Source organism: Stegodyphus dumicola, chromosome 10 (genome assembly GCF_044657685.1).
Source record: "Stegodyphus dumicola isolate Sdum_Otavi_A_Nest chromosome 10, ASM4465768v1".
Taxonomy (NCBI): Eukaryota; Metazoa; Arthropoda; class Arachnida; order Araneae; family Eresidae; genus Stegodyphus; species Stegodyphus dumicola.
In genome coordinates this window covers 163366030-163385148 of record NC_140777.1, presented here as the reverse complement: position 1 = coordinate 163385148, position 19119 = coordinate 163366030, and the positions used below count along the sequence as shown (strand labels likewise).

The following is a 19119-nucleotide window of genomic DNA, read 5'->3' as shown; positions in this document are numbered from 1 at the left end:
GCGATAACACTTTAGGTCTGTATATATTCGGATAACAAGATTTTTATACTCAGCACTTACAAAAATAAGTTTCGTACTATGTCATAGGGTGTAATGATTGTATGCCAATTATAAACTATTTATTTGCACACACAAAAAAATAGAGAAAATTCCGGGAATATCCGCATTCTCTGACGTCGAAATTCTGCTGAAATTGAGTCGTGCCATTGAGTTACTCAGTATGTATCTCGTGCTCCAAGAGTTCAGTTGGTAAGTGGCACAACTTACGAAATTGTAATCTGGGAAGAAAGGTTTTAAAAAAACTTTTTGCGTGTGTATTACTAATTTGATTTGTCAATTTTTAGTAGTAATTATTGTAAAATGATATTTCAGTCTCAAAGAATGTCTAAAAGTAAAACAACTTTCAAAATAAAATTCATTTCTTTGGAGACCAAAATACAAATTTTGAATCGTTTGCTAAAAGAAGAAAAAGCATTTCACGTTGCAAAAAGTCTAAATTTAAATGAGATAACAGAGCACTACTAAAAAAAATATTTTGTTTCTAAAGTTTTCGAAACGCATCCCTATATTTTGTATTGGCTGTATAGGTTGTCTGGCACGATTTGTTTGTCTGTTTGTCTGGCACGATTACACACAACATAGTATCTTCTAGGAACCTATCTAACATGTTATAAGAAGGATACCCGTATTGCAATTTACAGATATCTATATTATTGCCGCCCAGCCGATGTAGCCGATTATGCCCATGCGACGGAAAAGAATTTACCATCCACCGCCGGTGGCATTCACTGAATCAATGATAGTAATATTACAATGCTAAATTGACAATGTCATCTATACAATAATTGTTATATAATAATCCGTATGAAAAATAAATATACAATCAATTAATCATTACATTGTCATGGGCAGGATCTATGTTGTGGAGAATGGAACTTATATATTAACCAGTTTCTAAACAGTGATTAGTGACCCTGATTGCTGTACCGATGGGCCCGGGCTCGAATCCTGGAGAAGGCATGGATATAACTGCTCGTCTCTTCACAGGAGGCAACAACTGGCAACAATCTATTAGGTGTTTCCACAATGAAATGGCTACCACTTTAGTAGTGGCGCAAGGCTAATGGCTATTAAATAAAGCGTCGACCATTAAAAAATGTATTCACGATATAGGGCTTGCTACTGCTTTATCAGGGGATAATGTTCTAAGGAATTTTCCACCTTACACCATTGTCCCCAAATATCGCAAATCAAAAAACTAGGAATATCCTTCTTTCCGTCATTTTCTGAAGACATTCCATCCACTGCATTAACTGCATTCTGGAGTACCATTTATTGTCGGCCTACTTGTTTGTATCTCGAGACGTCATTTAAGACATTTTTCGTTCGTAAAATTTGTTCGGGATCCGAAGTTCCCTTGTGCTTCTAATACTATTAAAATCATATTTTTTCAAAAAATCTAGAATCTTCACTGCATTTTCAGTCTAAAATTAATATTTAAGAGAAGGTTAAATTCTGAATACTTTTTAACATAGATGGAATACAAGATAATTACAGAGAAAAAAGTTCCACGATCTCATTTAAATTATAAAAAAATCCTAACAGCGTTCAGTTTTTGCTTTAGAATTTTGTTAGATAGTACAGGATGTACTTACATCCTTTTTTAATATTCGAGTCATTTTGGCATTGTGACAACATCCTCAGTGCGTTTTGCCTGGTTATTACCATTTTGCTTTCCTACAGTTCCCTCCCCCTTGTTATTATTGTTTCTCTTTTATTTCAAACACTTGAATAAGTAATATAATTATCATAAAATCCTTATGAATCATTTTTGATGGATATAACAATTTTTTATCCCTTTATTGTTTTAAAATTAATAGCGGTATCTTATGTTACGTTAATTAATCGACGTAGTTACAATATCAAACAACAAATCCATTCTTCAGCTTTAAAAAATGTTTTGCATTTCATAAACTTATTCATGCTCTTCCCATTAACTATATCGAGAATTTTAATGTGGAAACGTTTTACATTTTAAACAGCCTGTATTAAAAAAATTTCGTGAAAGTTTTATAAAATTTGAAATGCACAATAAAATATCTAAAAACAGCATATCTTTAGAATTTCCGATAGACAGTTTCGCACGCTGGAGATAAAAATGTTTTTTTTTTTCTCGTGCAGTGTTGCCATTGCTCGCTTTGAAATCATTCAGTTTGTTAATAAAAAATTCGTTAAAGTTTTACAAAATATGAAATAGATAATAAAACAAATTCGAAATTCATAATTCGGGCTTCCTGGTGTCCATATTAGGGGGCAGAAGTATGTTATTTAAACTTTGATGATTCTAGGTACCGTTGTTTTTTTCACAACGCGAGAAACATGCATGCATTCATGCAAATTCTTCATTATTTAATTTCTTTAAACATAATACATGGTGATAATATTTGGTGGCAACAATTGGAAAAGTGATTCATACTGAATCAACGCAAAATCTCACTTTCAGACTAATAGCCCTTCTGGGCTAACGCTATTTTGGGCTAAAAAGAGAGAGAAAGAGATTTGAAAACTCTTCATTTATAATTATGCTTCGAAATAATAATGCAAAATGCAAAAGGAAAAGTTAATCCAATGATTTCCTCATCAGCGGGTTTTTGTTCGATTTCGATCAAACTTTTGAAAAGTTACGAAAGTGAATAAAATAATCGCATCTGTTTAGCAAAATCTGCACAACTCCTACAATATCACTCCCGCCTTCTCATTTTTTAATCTATCCGCGTTCGTCTCTTCGCATTTTAACAATAGCCTTGAAAAAGCGAGTAGAACCCCATCCAATATAGATGAAGAGCTAAGATGAAATAGAGAAACATGTCACGTGCACTTACCACACAGCAGTCGGTAGCCGATTGCGCCATCTAGCGATAGTTCAATTTCCGCCGGATCTATGAGAAAAATACACGAACTGTCATTTGATTCTTCCCGAAAGAGGAGAAATACGTCTCGAAGACGTTATTGCCCAGTTAAAGATGCTGGTCGACGAGATGGCGTCTTTATTTTTTATGCGGAACACCGACGCTGCAACGGTACTGCGTGGCGACAAGAGAGATAATGACGGTTTTGGTTTGAGTGAACTGTCGTATAAACTTTCCATTTCTCACGATTTTCTCTCCTCCCCTCCTTTGCGATCCGCTGAGGAAAGCAGATAAAAACGTATGGGTAAAAAAAAAAAAAAAAAAAAACCTCACAGGGTATTCTCAAGAATGCGTTTATTATAATATTCTGCATCCATTTGTCCGGTTCTCTGCCTGTTCAAATATTGCGGGGGCGACAACGCAGTAAGCGTACAGGTTTACCATTCCGACGTGGCTTTCCTGAAGCCCTTGTTGATGTGAGCATCGATTTTTATACGCAGAATGCTGTTTGGGGAAATATCACTAAAAGCTTTAAGATAGAAAAAAATTTGGGGAATGCTAGTGATTCAAGAAGCATTTTAGAGTATTCAAACGTAGACCAAAAGAAAAAATTTGGGAATGCTAGTGATTCAAGAAGCATTTTAGAGTATTCAAACGTAGAGCAAAGGAATATTTACTAGAATCATTATTTCCTATCTTGTTCATTTGCGGTTTTGCAGCTGAAGATGATGGTTCGGTAAAACCATCGAAACTAGTCCTGTGAAAATTTTGTAGGTATAACGCTGATTTTTGTTGTTTGACTTCTGAATTAGTATTTATTCGGCGTGTTATTGTGTCTTAACAGTAGACGTTGTTTAATGTGATCATGCTTAATGTTATCATTCGGGTATTGTTATCGAATTGCCGAAGCTCCGCCCATTTATATACGGAAAACATTGAAAATACACCTATTATTGTGATTAACAATTCGGTTAACATTATAAGCGTGTAAGAAATCTTTTTTTCTGTCTATTTAATATTAATTCCAAGAAATATTTTTAAAAAACCTTACATAGTAGACGCTACTTAATGTGATCGTGCTCAAGGTTATCATTCGGATATTGTTATAGAATTGCCGAACTTCGCCCATTTATATACGGAAAACATGAAAAATACGTCTATTTTCGAATAGACGTATTTATAATGTATAAGTATTAATTTATAAAATTTATAAGTATTAATTATTGCGATTAACAATTCGGTTAACATTATGAAAATATTAAAGAACAAATTTTGTAAACTGAAGTAAATTCGCCAAATAGATTTTAAAATCGTCAAATGAGGAAGAAAATATTCCCAAATAAGGGACTAAATCGCTAAACAGCTTGGTTTCGATTTTAGTCAACCACTTAAAATAAAGGGGGGGGATTACACAGGTTTTTCAATAACTCTCTCCGTTTTATGGGCGATCAGACACAAGACCGTCTTCTTCAAGAGAAGTGACGGGGACTTTGAAAGCTTTCAGGTTTTATATTATGCCGAAAGGGGCGTTTTATTAACGTTTTGTTTGTTACCTTTATTTATTAAATATCACGTTCTTCGCCCTTAAACTATAAAATTCAATATAACAGCAAATATCACGAAATATTTAAAAAGAGCATATCTATAGATTTTCCAATACACAGTCTCGCACGCTGAAGATAGATTTTTTTTTTTTTTTTTTTTTGTAGAGTGTTGCCACTGCTCGCTTTGAAATCGTTCAGTTTGTTAACCAAACATTCGTTGAAGTTTTATAAAATATGAAATAGTTAATAAAAGAAATTCGAAATTCGGGCTTCCAGATACCCATTTTCGAGTGGAGGACTACGTTATTTAAAATTTGATGTCTCTAGGTGCCGTTTTTTCACAGTGCGAGAAAAAGACATGCATTCAAGCAGATTCTTCATTATTTAATTTCTTTAATGCAGGGTTCTAATATTTTGGTGACAATAAACTTAAAAGTGAAACGCCGTTTTATAGTGAACGACGTAAAATGCCAAAACTAAATTAATAGCCCTTCTGGGAAAAATTGCCCATTTGGGCTATAAAAAAACTTCAGAGATTGCTTTCTTTGCCTAACTTTAAACTTTACATTGGTATTTTCTCTTTCAGCGAGGGATACCCTCTTAGTAATAAGATTAAGGTTACAGTATCGGTCAAATAATTTTCAGAAGCTTTACGAACAGTTCATTAATGAACTTTTAAATTAAAAACATTATGAAAAGTTCATAAAAATGTTGTTGCATTTTTCTAATTAAAATGCTATGAAAGTGCCATTTTGTACATTTTAGTTAGTTATATTAAACTCCATTCCTGATTTGAAGGATGTTTTTTCTTATCGGTAGTATTTTGTTAATGTTATCAAAACAGCCATGGACAAACATGATCACATTAAGCAATGCCAATTGTAATTCCAATTTTCCAATTTATGCCTATCTTTAATGAAAATTATCAGGTACATCTTAAAAAAGGTTATACGAGAAACTTCCACGTTTTTTGAGCTAGGTGCCCTTGATTTCTATGAAACTTTAGCATGACTCAACTTCCCAGAAAACCAGACGTAATAAATATTTTCACATCACATGTTAATATAGGCAATTTTGTTAACAATTCAGTTTAAAATTTAATGATGTTTAATAACTGGATTGAATTATTTGATTATTTGTTCTGGATTATTTGATTGTAAAGTCGGATGCAAACATCCTAGTTTTGTTTTTAATCAACCATTTTAATTAGGCAAAAATGCAACTGTAGCTCAGGCGTAGATTTTGAATAATTCTATGGATTTTGAGGGTAATCAGACACAGCAAAAACGATCTTAAGAAGAAAAAATAATTCAAGCAATTCTCTTCAGAAGAAACACCCCCGGAAAACAAAGTTCTCCGATAAAATCTACACAAAAATAAGAATGCTTTTTTACATAATTGAAAATTTTAGAGTGGTGTATTTTCTTGTTTTCTTTTAATAAGGATTGCCCTCGGGATATTAGGATTATGGGTACAGTATTCTCTAAATAATCTCCAAAAAGGTAAAAAATATTTCATAAATGAACTTTTGGGTTAAAGACAGTATAAACAGTTCATAAACAAAATTTTGCATTTTCCAAAATAAATGCTGTAAAACTACTATTTATGTGTTTCTAGTTATATTAATATTCAATCAGTTAAATTCTATTACTATTTTGGAAGATATTTCTTATCACCTTTCATTCAATGCAACTAATGTTATCAAAATAGCAGGAGACAAAGATGATCGCATTATCTATCTGTCTATTATCTATCTATTCAAGTATCGCCGCGATTATCGCAAAAAGCGTAAATATCTGTTTTTAATTTTTTGTAATATCTTTATCTCATTTTTTTACGTACACCAAACAGCTGATGCATAAGCTGGATGGTTTATGGCAGGTAGATCAAATATTTCTTTCTGAGATCAAAATGAGAATATTTCCCAAGAGTCGGAAGATGGTTTTTCCTGCCCTATTTGTTATGTTATTAATATGATCTTTTCATTTCAAGGTATCGTTAATGGTACCTCCTAAATATTTTGCTCTCTATATTTGTCCCACAGGTTTATTGAACAATTTTTATTGCATGCTGAGTGAAGAGTCAAACCGATTCCTTTTGATGACGAATAATTCGGATTATTTTGCATTTATTGATATGCTCCATTTTTTGTACGAAGATTCAATATTAGCATTTGATCTTGAAGCTTTTTAAAAGTATACGTAACATTTATTGACTTGTCAGCCAATGACGTATCGTCTTCATAACATCCTAAGTAATAATTATGATCTAGGCCGCTTTGTGGAAAGTCCGCCACATAGAACATATATGAGATAGGGGAAACCTTGAGGTACACCTGCCTTAATTTGGCAGCATTAGATAAAACATTTCCTTGAGAAATTTTCGAATTCTAATAAAAGACATGATCAGGATTCCCTGTCGATATTCAAGAAAATTAATTTGTAGATTAGCCTCTCATGACAGATGCAGGCGAAGTCTTTTGCCCTGTCCAGCATGAATAAAGATCACATTAAGCGGCACCAACAGCATTTAGAAGAATTTTTCTGCTTTGTCTTGTGATATAAAACAGCCAATCACCCCGAATCACTTTGGGGTTAACATGTAAAGGGGAAATTTGTTTTCCATTGCAAACACGAAAACTATTAAAATTGGCCATATTCAACGTAGTTGGGGACATATTTAGAAACTGGACGAAGCGGGAAATTTAACTAACAGTAACCATTTTCGGAATGAGGTAAACACGACCATCGAACGCAATGTCGAGCAGCTGCTTTCCTCATCAAGAAAGAAAAAAGGCGAAAAGAAAGCCATGAGCAAGACAGTGGCTGTTGAAACATAAGCTGGTATGAAGAGTGTTGTGTTAAGCGAGTTCAGTAAGTGTAAAAAGGTAGTTGGTTTTCCGTCCAACCCACGCTGTTGTATGGATGAATAAGTTTTTGTGGAATTGTAATGCAGTCAATAACTGCAGTTTAGTAGCCAGTCGCTGCAGCTGCTAATCGACGAGAAGGCGCATCATTGATTTTGTTGCTACTCTTAGTTGTATTACCACACAAGTAGTGAAAATAAAAGTACTATGCTAGGATTTAGCCTTCGAGTTTTATCTTGTGTTTCATTTAAGCAGTAAAATAGACAACGACTGATCAATTCATTATAGTTAACTTCTTAAAAATCAGCCCTTAGGATCAAAAAAGAGTAATTTTACTTATTAAAAGTAAAGGATTTTTTTCTCATTTTTATGTGTGTTAAATAAAACAGTAAAATATACTCATATTAAGTTATTTATAACTAATATCTTTACTGAAGATATATTAGTTTTTCGAAAGAAAATAATGGACACTTAATTTTTCAGTTAAGTGGGAAGTGCATTTTTTTAAAAATCTCCATAATATAATAGAGCTCGGTCATTAGTATTTTTAAAGCTTCGAAAAATTGAGCTCACTTTAGAAATATCGTTATGTCTCAAATAAAGAATTCTGTGTCTTCCATACGCGGAAAAGATGATTATCATTATTTGGCTGATATGCCTACTTCTCTTCATTTTTCAAATCTTATTTAATTCCTTCTGCTAGGTATCTTGTATTTAAATCTTGTACAAATTTGAAAGCATCGATGAAAGAAACTCAGTGATATTCCGAATTTTTTTCATTAACCGCTTACATGGGCAACCACCTAAAATAGTTATTATAAAAAGAAAAAAAAATCTGATCTGGACACCATGTGAGTTCCTAATACGGTTTATTTGATTATACTAATTTTTGCTGTACTTCATTTAAACTTATTTCATCGAATTATTCTAACTTAATGAACCGATCCCTCAAGGCAAGTTGAAAAATGATCTCAAGAACTACCAATTTTTGAAATTAAATATCCCCGTCAATTTTTATTGTACGGGGAACTTTATTTCGTACTAAAAACGTCAAGCAAGAAAATAGAAAAAAATGGATTAGGGAACTGTCAAAATGGATATTTCCGTTGAAATATAATACCGAAGTTTTTCGCCATTACAATACTTTCCTTACTTCGTATAAGGAATTTAAAAACATACAATGATTTTAATGAATTAAGCTACTGAAGTTCCACGGTGCAGCTAGTAATTAATAATAGTTAAAACGAATCTACGTTTATTGCTTTTATATCTCATAATCTGTAAATTAACAGCAGAATAAATTTGAAAAAAAAAATTAAATATTTTATGCTTTGCCCAATGGTAACGAATTGGTGCGTGGAAAATTAAAATACTTTATAATTAAATTTGAAAGACAATTATCTTACGTTTTACCAAGTGGCAACGCTCTTCTTTCATATGGCTGAGTTTTCTGATTAAATTTGAAACATAAACATATTAAGCGTTGGCGAGTGGCAACACAAAGCTTTTATATCGCTTTCATATCAAAAGTTTTCTTACACTCGCATAAAACACTAAATAAATAAAAAAAAATTCGAAATTCAAAATTCGGGCTTTAAGGTGCATATGTTCGTGTGAAAGACTTAAAAATTTAGTGACTGCAGGTACCGCCGTTTTTCCACAGTGCAAGGAATATACAAACAAACAAACATACATACAGATTCTTCATTATTTAATAGTACAGACTGCTCTCAATAAAAGCATCTGAATTTCTTTCCTCATTGACATTCTTTCGTACTTTAAATGCACATTTTTAAATACGATTTAAAAATTCTAAACGAACTCTAGCTTTAATAAGAAAAGGATAAAAACGCTCTTTTTCGAAATCATGCGCTTATCTGATTCAAACTTTCAACGGAACCTTCCTGAACTGAAGAAATTCATGAACGCAGTTAATGACGACGTTACAAAGAAATGAGTGAAGTAATGTCATTTGAAAGACTGTACGTAATTTATGAGCTTGATTAAAAGAAGGTTACATTGAAATGGCTTTTGAGAAATATGATTTTCATTTTGAAGCAATCTTTTCCGTAACAAGCGATCAGTATATAACAAATGGAACTAAGGTTGCCTACCATCCTTTTTTGGAAAGGAAAAATCTTTCTAATCCTCACTTTCTTTAAAGTAAAAGGTATAAAATAAAATATGCATGCATAAAACATAATTAACGATAAAGTTTTAGTTAAATGCTTAGGTAGAAGTGAAATTTTTTCGCTAAAATTTTGTGTGAGGTTATATATGAGAAAAAGCAAATCGTGGGTCGCCCTTGAGATATTCCACCCTTTTTAGAGTTCTGATGCACGTAGAAGTTTGTTTTAATGTTCTTAGACTTTACTAGACGGGAAGCCAGTTCTCGCTTTAGTCTGAAACAAATAAACAAGTCATAAGAAAGATAAAATAACTTTTTACTTCCTTGTACAAAGTAAAGGAAGTATTGTAATCGCGGACCAGTGTACAAAATATGTACCAACAAAGTCTTTCATCCGTGTCAAATTGTTATTGTAAAAGAAGTAAGCGAAAAGAAATTCCCCAACTATTTACAGACGGTTCCGGCCTAGAAGAAGGTAAAGGCAGCGCAATCAAAATCTACCTAGATCCCAATTCGACAACAGAACAGAAATTCCACCTAGATCAACAAAATAGTGTATTCCAATCGGAATCAGTAGCCAATCATATTACTTGTTACATGGCAAAAAATACGCCAAAGCTGAAGCAACTAATGTTTGCTAAACGAATTCAAATTTATTGCAGACTGCCGGTGAGTTTTAATACTTTCATTGTTAAATAGATTCCAGTTTTCAGATCTAAGCATTTTGAGGTAACTTGGGAATAATTCTAATTTAATATCCTAAACGGAATGGCACGCGGCCATTCCATTTTGGGCCCGCGGCCCCAAAAAGGTTCGCCAGCACTGGTATATTATGTTATTGAAGCTTTATGGTATACACTAAGTTCTTTTATATCATACTAAGCAGTTCGTAATTATCATGTGATAATAAATATAGAATTTTAAAAATGTTCCTTAATTTTTTTCCCTTAAATATAAGATCTTGTGTATGTATTTTAATTTTAAATAATCTGTTCGTTATTATTTATTCAAAATCAGCAATCAGCAGATGAAAAACAACGACCGATGGATTTCACATGTTGCAAATTCTACAAATGACATCGAAAAAACAAGTAAGTTCTAGAAATAAATATTCAGTTATTCTGGAAAATCTTTTATATGGCACGGTCCCGTTGCCCGGGTAAAAGAGATTCTACTATACTTGCATGAATTATACTAATTACAACGAAATATAACATTACTATAGTGATTATAGTATAATGACCGAAAAATTTAAAGGAGTACTTTTGTAATCATTAAGTGATCCTGAATATTTTCCAGTAGACAATATCACAAATTTGAAGTGTTAGATACGATTACTCTATTTTGTTATTATTTTATCTTATCTGTACAACCCTTTTTTGGGCTAGGTTTCCACTAACAGAAAAACTTCTTCGTTAGCGAAATATTCGGATATTGGTAGTGAACCTGCGACATGACAGCATTCAACATCTTATTAAGGTCTCCTTATTATTATTACAATACTCTTTATTAAGGCCCCTTTCAGTTTTTTTCATTCATATAAACGAGAACTGTATTACTTTAATTTATAAATTCTATTTTGCGCCGCCATATTTTATTATTCTTAAAAACCTAGCACTAGCTTTGCTCACAAGTTTTTCCTCAAATAACTTTGCCAAAACTTATTATTGGTTAGGTTGTTATAGGCTATTCTGAGTACAAAGTTTAAATATAAAGTCTTATAAAAATTTGAAATTTTCACAGATTATAAAACAAACTTTTTGCCCTCTTTTAAAACAAAAAACGATAAAAAAATATAAATTGGGCGATTTTCTATAATTAAAAAAAAAAAGCATTGCAAGAGACAAAAGCGTTTGCATCCAATTACACCAATTTGCATCTAATTTTCGAAACTGAATATTCAAAGCAATTCCTTGATTCTTTGAATGACATTCATTTATTTTTCTTTATTTCATAATTTTCTTACAATTTATTGCTTGAGCTTAAATAATGACTAAAAATTTCATCATTGATAAAGTGTAACTCAGACTAAAAAACAGAAAACTAAATACAACTTTACAACTTTAAAAAAAGGGTTTTTATACGATAAGCCTTCATTTAAAATGGATATAATACTTAATGCACTAAAAAGCGGAAGCATAATTTATCATGCAGTTTAATGGTAACAACAGATTAATTAATTCTTTTTACACAATTCATCTAAAAATTTATATGGCGAATAATAAAAGTGTGGGGCGCCCAAAGGCGTAGCTAGGGTTTTCAGTGCCCGGGGACAACTGAAGATTTTGCGCCCCTTTCTCTGTGCCAAGAACGGAAAAATTTCATTTTAAAAGTTCGTAACATCAATTTGGCGCCCACTGAAAGCTGCGCCCGGGGACAGATGTCTCCCCTTGCCCCACCCTAGCTACGCCACTGGGGGCGCCTAAATAACGAAATCTACTAATTAATTGTATTATCCAATGTACAATAAGCCATTATCTTTTCAAATTTATAAAGGGCGCACTACGCTTTATTATTCGCGATGTAAAATTGTAGATGAATTCTCTAAATAAAATTATTTAATCTATTATTCGCATTAAACTATAACATAATTTTTTCTCTACTTTTAGTGCATTAATTATGGTATCTATTTTAAATAAAAGCTCATTGTATAAAAACCTTTTTTAATTGTATTTTATTTAAAAAACTGCGCATGCAAAGAATCGTAATAACGTATTTATTCTTGAAGAGAAGAGTAAGACGTCAACAAAGCCTAGTTATTGTTTCCTAAAGTCTGATACGCCAAGACTCAAACGCTCGCTATCACCACGCTAAGATAAAATACAAAGATAGAAATTACACAATTCGTGTCTTTAAATTTTTATATCTCTGCAAAATTCCCATAGAAAGGAAACATACTTTAAAATTTATCAGCTTTTGAAATCAGTTGCACGTGTCAAACAAAACGCAATTGCCTCATGATGTTGGTAGCGGTTGGGAAATTTCATCTGAAACTGCTGCAACTTCTGCAGGATTAAATAAAGAATTATACATAAAGTGAAGTAGTATTTGATAATCGAATGAATCTTTCTGACAATATAGGGTTTGTCTTGTCCGTTATCAACAACCTTGCGCACTTTCATGAATCTTATGTCTCTTAAGTACCGACATTTCATGAATAACGAAATAAACGATAATAACAAAGGTCCTATAACTCAATATTTACATTTATTCCATCGGAAGAGAATATCTTCTTTTCCTACTTGTTTTATAAAATCTGAAGTTCGCGGTACGTTGTTTAATATTTGAAGCAATTTATTTCAGATCTGGGTTCAAGTGATATAACATATCAAAATAAATCTCTTCAAAATACAGAGTGATTCAAAACATACCTTGTTGGAGCGATTTCAGTCAAAAGAATTTTTAAAAAAGAGAAAATGTTTTGGAATAAAAATTTCTGTCCAACGCTTATTATTTTAAACGAGAAATATCGTCTGCTATTTTTAAATATATTCTTCTTTCAAAATGTCGCATGCAAACAAGCTGTGGACTGAAGGATAAGTTTTTGCGCTTTCTGAAGAGAAATATTTCTGTTCTATAATTCAAAAATGTCGTAAAACGCATGGTATTAAAATTTCTCAGTAAAATAAGCAACCTTATTAGTTGGTGAGGGACAAACTTTCAGTTATTACTTCTGCATGGAAAGAAGACTCCAAACGTATACCCGAAAAAGATACGTATTGTTTCTAACGTTTTTAAAGTTAAATCGTTGGTAATGTGAGAAAATCCGCCGACGAAGAAATTAATTACGAAATCTGTATATACAATAAATAAAATGTAGCAAAAATTAATAAAATAATAAATCAAGATTTACCAACTTAGAAAAGCGAAAAAACATAAAGTTATCTGGTTTTGTCGACGCATGTGGCTCAACGCAGAACAATTTTCAGAACCCAGCATGAAAACTATTTAACAGAAGATAAATGGAAACACACTGTGACCCTTGATGAAGCACCAATTTGCCTAAATGACTTCAACAAAAAAAAAAAAAAAAAAAAAAAAAACCTTTTCATTATCGACAGCGGAGAGAAAAAAAAAAATGTACAAACCTAGTTCCGGCAATGCAAAGAAAGTTTCAATAAGAGGTTTATGATCATCGAAGGTCCTCTTATAATGGGAAACTAAAAATAAGAAGAGTGAAAAAAGTGTTAAAATCAACTCATGCACTATCAAGAGACATATGTATACAGCGCACTATCAAGAGAACGTTTTACATCCGATATTTACAAAAGAAATTACATTTCTTTATCCCAGTGTCATTCAAAGAGTGAAACTTCAAGACAAAGCAACAAGACATACTTCGAAAAGCACCATTGAGTTTCTTCCAGAAACGAAGACTGATATAGGTATTGCACATATATACCTTCTCAGTGTATTCCTGCCAAATTCCGGCCCACCAGAGACCAAGCGGTAAAGTCGCTGAACACTGGTAGTTTGGTTCAAATCCCGCAAACCGACTGGCTGCATGGTGCTCTGGAAATTTTCTCCATGTGTACGCGTATACGAACCAATTCCTCTTAGAAAGTCCTCCAGGAAGGCATCTCTTCCCTTAGGCAGATAGCTCTTGAGTGCTTTGTAATAATCAAATAAACCAAACCAAACCTGCGAAATCCTCTGACTACTGTGCCTTTGATGTCTTGAGAAGATTTCTCTCTAAGCGCAAACCCACCACGATTGATAGTCTGGAAAATAGTAGAAGAGGAATGAAAATCAATACCCCTAGTTATTTCACAAAAAACCCTTCTATCATGGAAATCATTATGCGACTTATAGTCCAGAAAAAAGGCTATCAGATCTAACACTTAGAAAAAAGTCACTTTAAACTTTAATTAAACGGCACCGAAATCATTCTTAAAAGGGGTAAACACCCTCTGTAATATGCATCCAGTGCCAATTTCGCACAAAGTTAGTAATTAATTAAACACGATTTTTGAAACTGCAATGTGGAAACCTTCAGACAAATATTAAAAAGATTATAGGCTTTATTTTTTAGGAGAGCTTATACTGTATGAACCTACGTAACTTTCATTATCAAGACGTCACCATTTCTTAAAAGCAGTTCCTCTATATCATCATAAGCCAGTTTTTTCGGCATTAATTTCTTTTCTTGTCTTTTCTAAAATATTACTGCTACAAACTTCAACATTCAACATTTAATTTTTTTCAACGCAATAAACAAACCCCCCAGCAAAAAAAAAAAAAAAGCTTTCAAATTTTATATATTGGCCCTCCCCCTCCCCATTTACAAACATATACACGTTTCGAGAGTATTTGGACTAACGCCACATTGTGCTAAAATTTTAAAACAACATATCTTTAGGATTTCCGATAGACAGCCTCGCGCGAAAACAAATTCCAAATTCGAGCTTCCAGGTGGCCATGTTCGAGTGGTGGACTATGTTATTCAAAATTTGATGATTCTAGGTACCGTCCTTTTTTTTACAATACCAGAAACATATATACATTCATCTAGATTCTTCATTATTTAGTTTCTTTAAATATAATACAAGGCGACAATATTTGGTGGCACCAATCTGGAAAGTGATACAGTCGTTTACAGTGATTCTACGCAAAATGCCGTTTCAAGACCAATAGGCCTTAGAAACCATTTTTGTTTTCACACACAAAAACTCTCCTCTCGTTAAGGGTTGTTACACAGCAACAAAGCTACTATTATCCCTTTTCTCTGAACGATACGTAGAAAAAATTTCAAAAATAAAAGCTTAATGTTCAACTAACTGATAATCGATAATATTTATTGATTAACAGATAGTAGTAACTGATAATATTTATCTGCGCTTAGGAATGTGGATCTTAGTTCATCTTCGCAACAGTGACAATGTGCTATTATTAGCATTATTGTATTGATTTATGAGCATAAAATATTAGGCACACATCTTACTTAAGAAAAAAAGATTTTTTATTATAAAAAATAATATTTCTTTTACTAATTCGGAAGACATACCTCCATTCAAATACAATGGTACCTCGATCTATGTCCAGTTTAGTATAGGCCTGTTTAGAAGTTAATCTTTAGTTAATTTGAGTCGTATACGACACTTGTTTGGAAACGACTTGAGTTCGATGAGCCACGACTGAGAGTTTTTGATTAACAAACTCAACGATTTCAAAGCGAGCAATGGCAACACTGTACGAGAAAAAACCATTTTTAGCTCCAGCGCGCGAGACTGTGTATCAGAAATTCTAAGGATATGCTTACTTTAAAATTATTTTATAATATTGCTATTAAACTGAATTTTATGGTTTAAGTGCGAAGAACATTATATTTAATAAATAAAGGTAACACACAAAATGTTCAAAAAAATCCCCTTTGGGCATAATGTAAAACCTGAAGGCCTTCAGATTTTTTTTTCGTACCTCTGCGCCTACAAACAGAATAAAGAAAACTTTTTTTCTAAAAACGATTATCAAGTGGTTTTGAAATGTATTAAAAATGGATTTATTGTGGTGTCTGTTCATACGTACGTATGAATGTATCTGGCGTAAATCAAAAACGATTAGTCTCTAGAGCATTAAAATTTTGTACATGGACTCCTATAACATCTAGTACGAGGGCGATCCCAAAAAAAAAGGTCTCCTATATTTTTAGATATACAAAGAACCGTTTATTTTCTATAATTGCTACATCACTTTGAACAAACATTGAAGCATGCTGTATTTTTCAACATAATCGCCATTTCGGTCGATGCATTTTTGTAGACGCTGTGGCAGTTTTACAATGCCCATGTCATACCAGCTTGCCGCCATGCCCTTCAGGAAGCGTCAATGAATCCAAGAAGTTTTCCTTTTCGTCTCCATAGCGGCGAAGAAATTCGTGGGAAGAATCAACCCGTTTCCGTTTGTGGTCTTCTGTCAGCATACGCGGCACCCATCTTGCACATACCTTCCAATATTGCAACTTTTCCGTTAAAATCCTGTGGATGGTGCTTCTGGAAACCTCAGGAACCAAAATGCAGAGAGCATCCAGAGCGATCCTCCGATCTTTACGCATGAGTTTCTCAGCTTTCGCGATTGTCTCGTCGGCAATTGACGGCCTCCCGCTCCATTCTTCGTCATGAATTTCAGTACGACCTGCTGTAAACTCTCTACACCACTTGCGAACGTTTTTGACATCCACGCACGACTGTCCATACACTTCCGTCAATAGGCGGTAAATTTCAACTGGTTTAACGCCTTTTGCGTTCAAAAATCGAATAACTGCGCGCACTTCGCACTTGGCGGCAACGTTTATCGGGAGCTCCATTTCGAATGGCTGCCAAGTCAAGACTGAGCATCTGAGCGAAGCGCCTGCGTGCTTATGTGGTAGCGGAGAAGCCACCACTCACAACAGCGTTGCCAACAACCGTATTAAAACTTTCTGTACGTCCCCAAAAAATAGGAGACCTTTTTTTTGGGATTGCCCTTACATGTAAACTATCTGACGTGCAGATAAAGATGCTCGCTCAACGTGAATCTGTCTTGGCACTTTTAAATCCAAAGGGGCTTTGTCCTTGAAGGACTATTGTTTTCGTTTTGCGATTTTGCGTTGGTTCACTATAAATGTCCGTTTCACTTTTCAAACTTTGCCACCAAATGTTAGATTCTTGCATTATATTTGAAGAAATTAAATAATGAAAAATCTGCATAAATGTATGTATACAGGGTGTTTCATAGATCATGGGACAAACTTGGAGGGGTGGTGGAGCGTACTAAAACATGCATTTTTTGTATAGGAATGTAGGATCTAAAGTGAAGGGTTAAGGCAGGAACGCAAAAAAACGACACGAGAGGAAAATGTGTTTATGTACAAAATCAACGCAAAGTGCTTCTTTGCAGCAATACAGTATTCACAATAAATGTGCAAAAAAAGGGAACAGTAATAGGAACTACAGCTGTGATCGGCTGGCAATGCAGCGGTATAGGGCGGTAGTGAGCGATCCGATGCATCAGAGGATCATTCGCAACTCTGATGTCGAGTGTGATGGGTGAGTTTACGTACAGGGAAAAAGCTGACATGCATCTCATGTATGGTGCTGTTAATGGGAACGGCAGAGCAGCTCTACGGTTGTACCAGGAACGGTTTCCGAACAGGCGTATGCCGAAGGACACAATGTTCGAGAGGTTGCATCGGTCTCTGAGTGAACACGGGTCATTTGAAACCACCTCTGACGCTAGGAGTGGAAGAAGAAGTGCATGACAACCTCGCATTGAAGAATCCATCTTGAACATTGTGCATGAATCACCTCAGATAAGTACAAGAGCTATTGCACGTCGTCTGCAGCTGAGTAATTCCACCATTTGGAGAATATTGCATGAAAATGATTTGCACCCATACCATTTGCAGAGAGTCCAAGCCTTGCAAGAGACAGATTACCCTCTTCGAGTTCATTTCTGTCACTGGTTCTTGCAGAAGTGTGCGGCGCAGGCGGATTTCTCATCGGATGTGCTATTTACGGACGAGGCAACTTTCTCACAGGACGGCATCTTCAATAGCCACAACATGCACGTGTGGGCAACTCATAATCCACACGGCACACGTCCACATGCATTCCAAATCCGCTTCTCCGTGGATGTGTGGGCGGGTATTGTTCACGACTACCTCATAGGCCCATACCTCTTACCTGCACGTACAAATGGCTTATATTATCATATTTTTCTGCAAGAGGTGCTACGGGAATTGCTGCAGGATGTTCCGGCTGTCGTTCGTGATCGCATGTGGTTCCAGCGTGATGGTGCACCAACCCATAACCACGTGCGGGTCCGCAATTACTTGGATAGGACATTTCCGGGCCGATTAATTGGCCGTGGTGGACCCGTTAATTGGCCACCCCATTCGCTAGATTTATCAAGCTTGCATTTTTGTTATGGGGCCATCTGAAGAGCATCATTTACGAGACTCCCGTTGACTCACCGGAGCACCTCGTTGCACGACTATCCATTGCGGCTGCAAGCGTGCGCGAAATGCCTGTCGTTTTTCAAAATGTTCGTCAATCCCTTCTGCGACATTACCAAGCATGTATTACTACTGGTGGTCGCAATTTTGAACATTTATTGTGAATACTGTATTGTTACAAAGAAGCACTTTGCGTTGATTTTGTATATAAAACACATTTTCCTCTCGTGTCGTTTTTTTTTTTTGCGTTCCTGTCTTAACCTGTCACTTTAGACCCTACATTCCTATAACAAAATGCATGTTTTAGTACGCTCCACTACCCCTCCAAGTTTGCCCTATGATCTACGAAACACCCTGTATTTCTCGCATTGTGATAAAACAACTGTACATAGAGCCATCGAATTTTGAAAGACGTATTCCTACTCCGAATATGGGCATGTGGAAGCCCAATTTATTTTATAATCGATATCATATTAACTAAACTAACTTTTTTTGATTAACAAATTCAAGGATTTCAAAGCGAGCAATGACAACGTTGTACAGGAAAACATTTTTATCTCCAGCGCATGAGTCTCTGTACCGGAAATGCTCATTTTAAAACTATTTTGCGATATTTCTGTTAAACTGAATTTTATTGTTTAAGAGCGAAGAACGTGATATTTAATAAATAAATGTAACACACAAAATGTTTAAAAAAACGCTCCTTTGTACGTAATTTAAAATCTAAAACCTTTCATATA

General features: G+C 34.2%; 1 protein-coding gene and 1 long non-coding RNA gene across 3 annotated transcripts in view; one reads left to right on the top strand and one right to left on the bottom strand.

Moving 5' to 3' along the window:
• Positions 1–19119, bottom strand: part of Pka-R1 (protein kinase, cAMP-dependent, regulatory subunit type 1) — a 225419-nt gene that overhangs the window by 189830 nt on the left and 16470 nt on the right. Inside the window, exon 1 of one of the 2 annotated variants that reach the window (XM_035355087.2) lies at positions 2883–3056. The exons of the other annotated variant lie outside the window; for it this stretch is intronic. Coding sequence (XP_035210978.1) covers positions 2883–2912 — 30 coding nt within the window. The 5' untranslated portion in view covers positions 2913–3056. Of the gene's footprint in view, positions 1–2882; positions 3057–19119 lie in introns of those variants that run through there. 2 annotated transcript variants of the gene reach the window in all.
• The window catches only part of LOC146995179 (uncharacterized), a 95817-nt gene continuing 86538 nt past the window's right edge, over positions 9841–19119 (top strand). The window contains exons 1-2 of the long non-coding RNA XR_015043607.1: positions 9841–10116; positions 10465–10538. This is a non-coding gene — a long non-coding RNA (uncharacterized LOC146995179). The remainder of the gene's footprint in view (positions 10117–10464; positions 10539–19119) is intronic.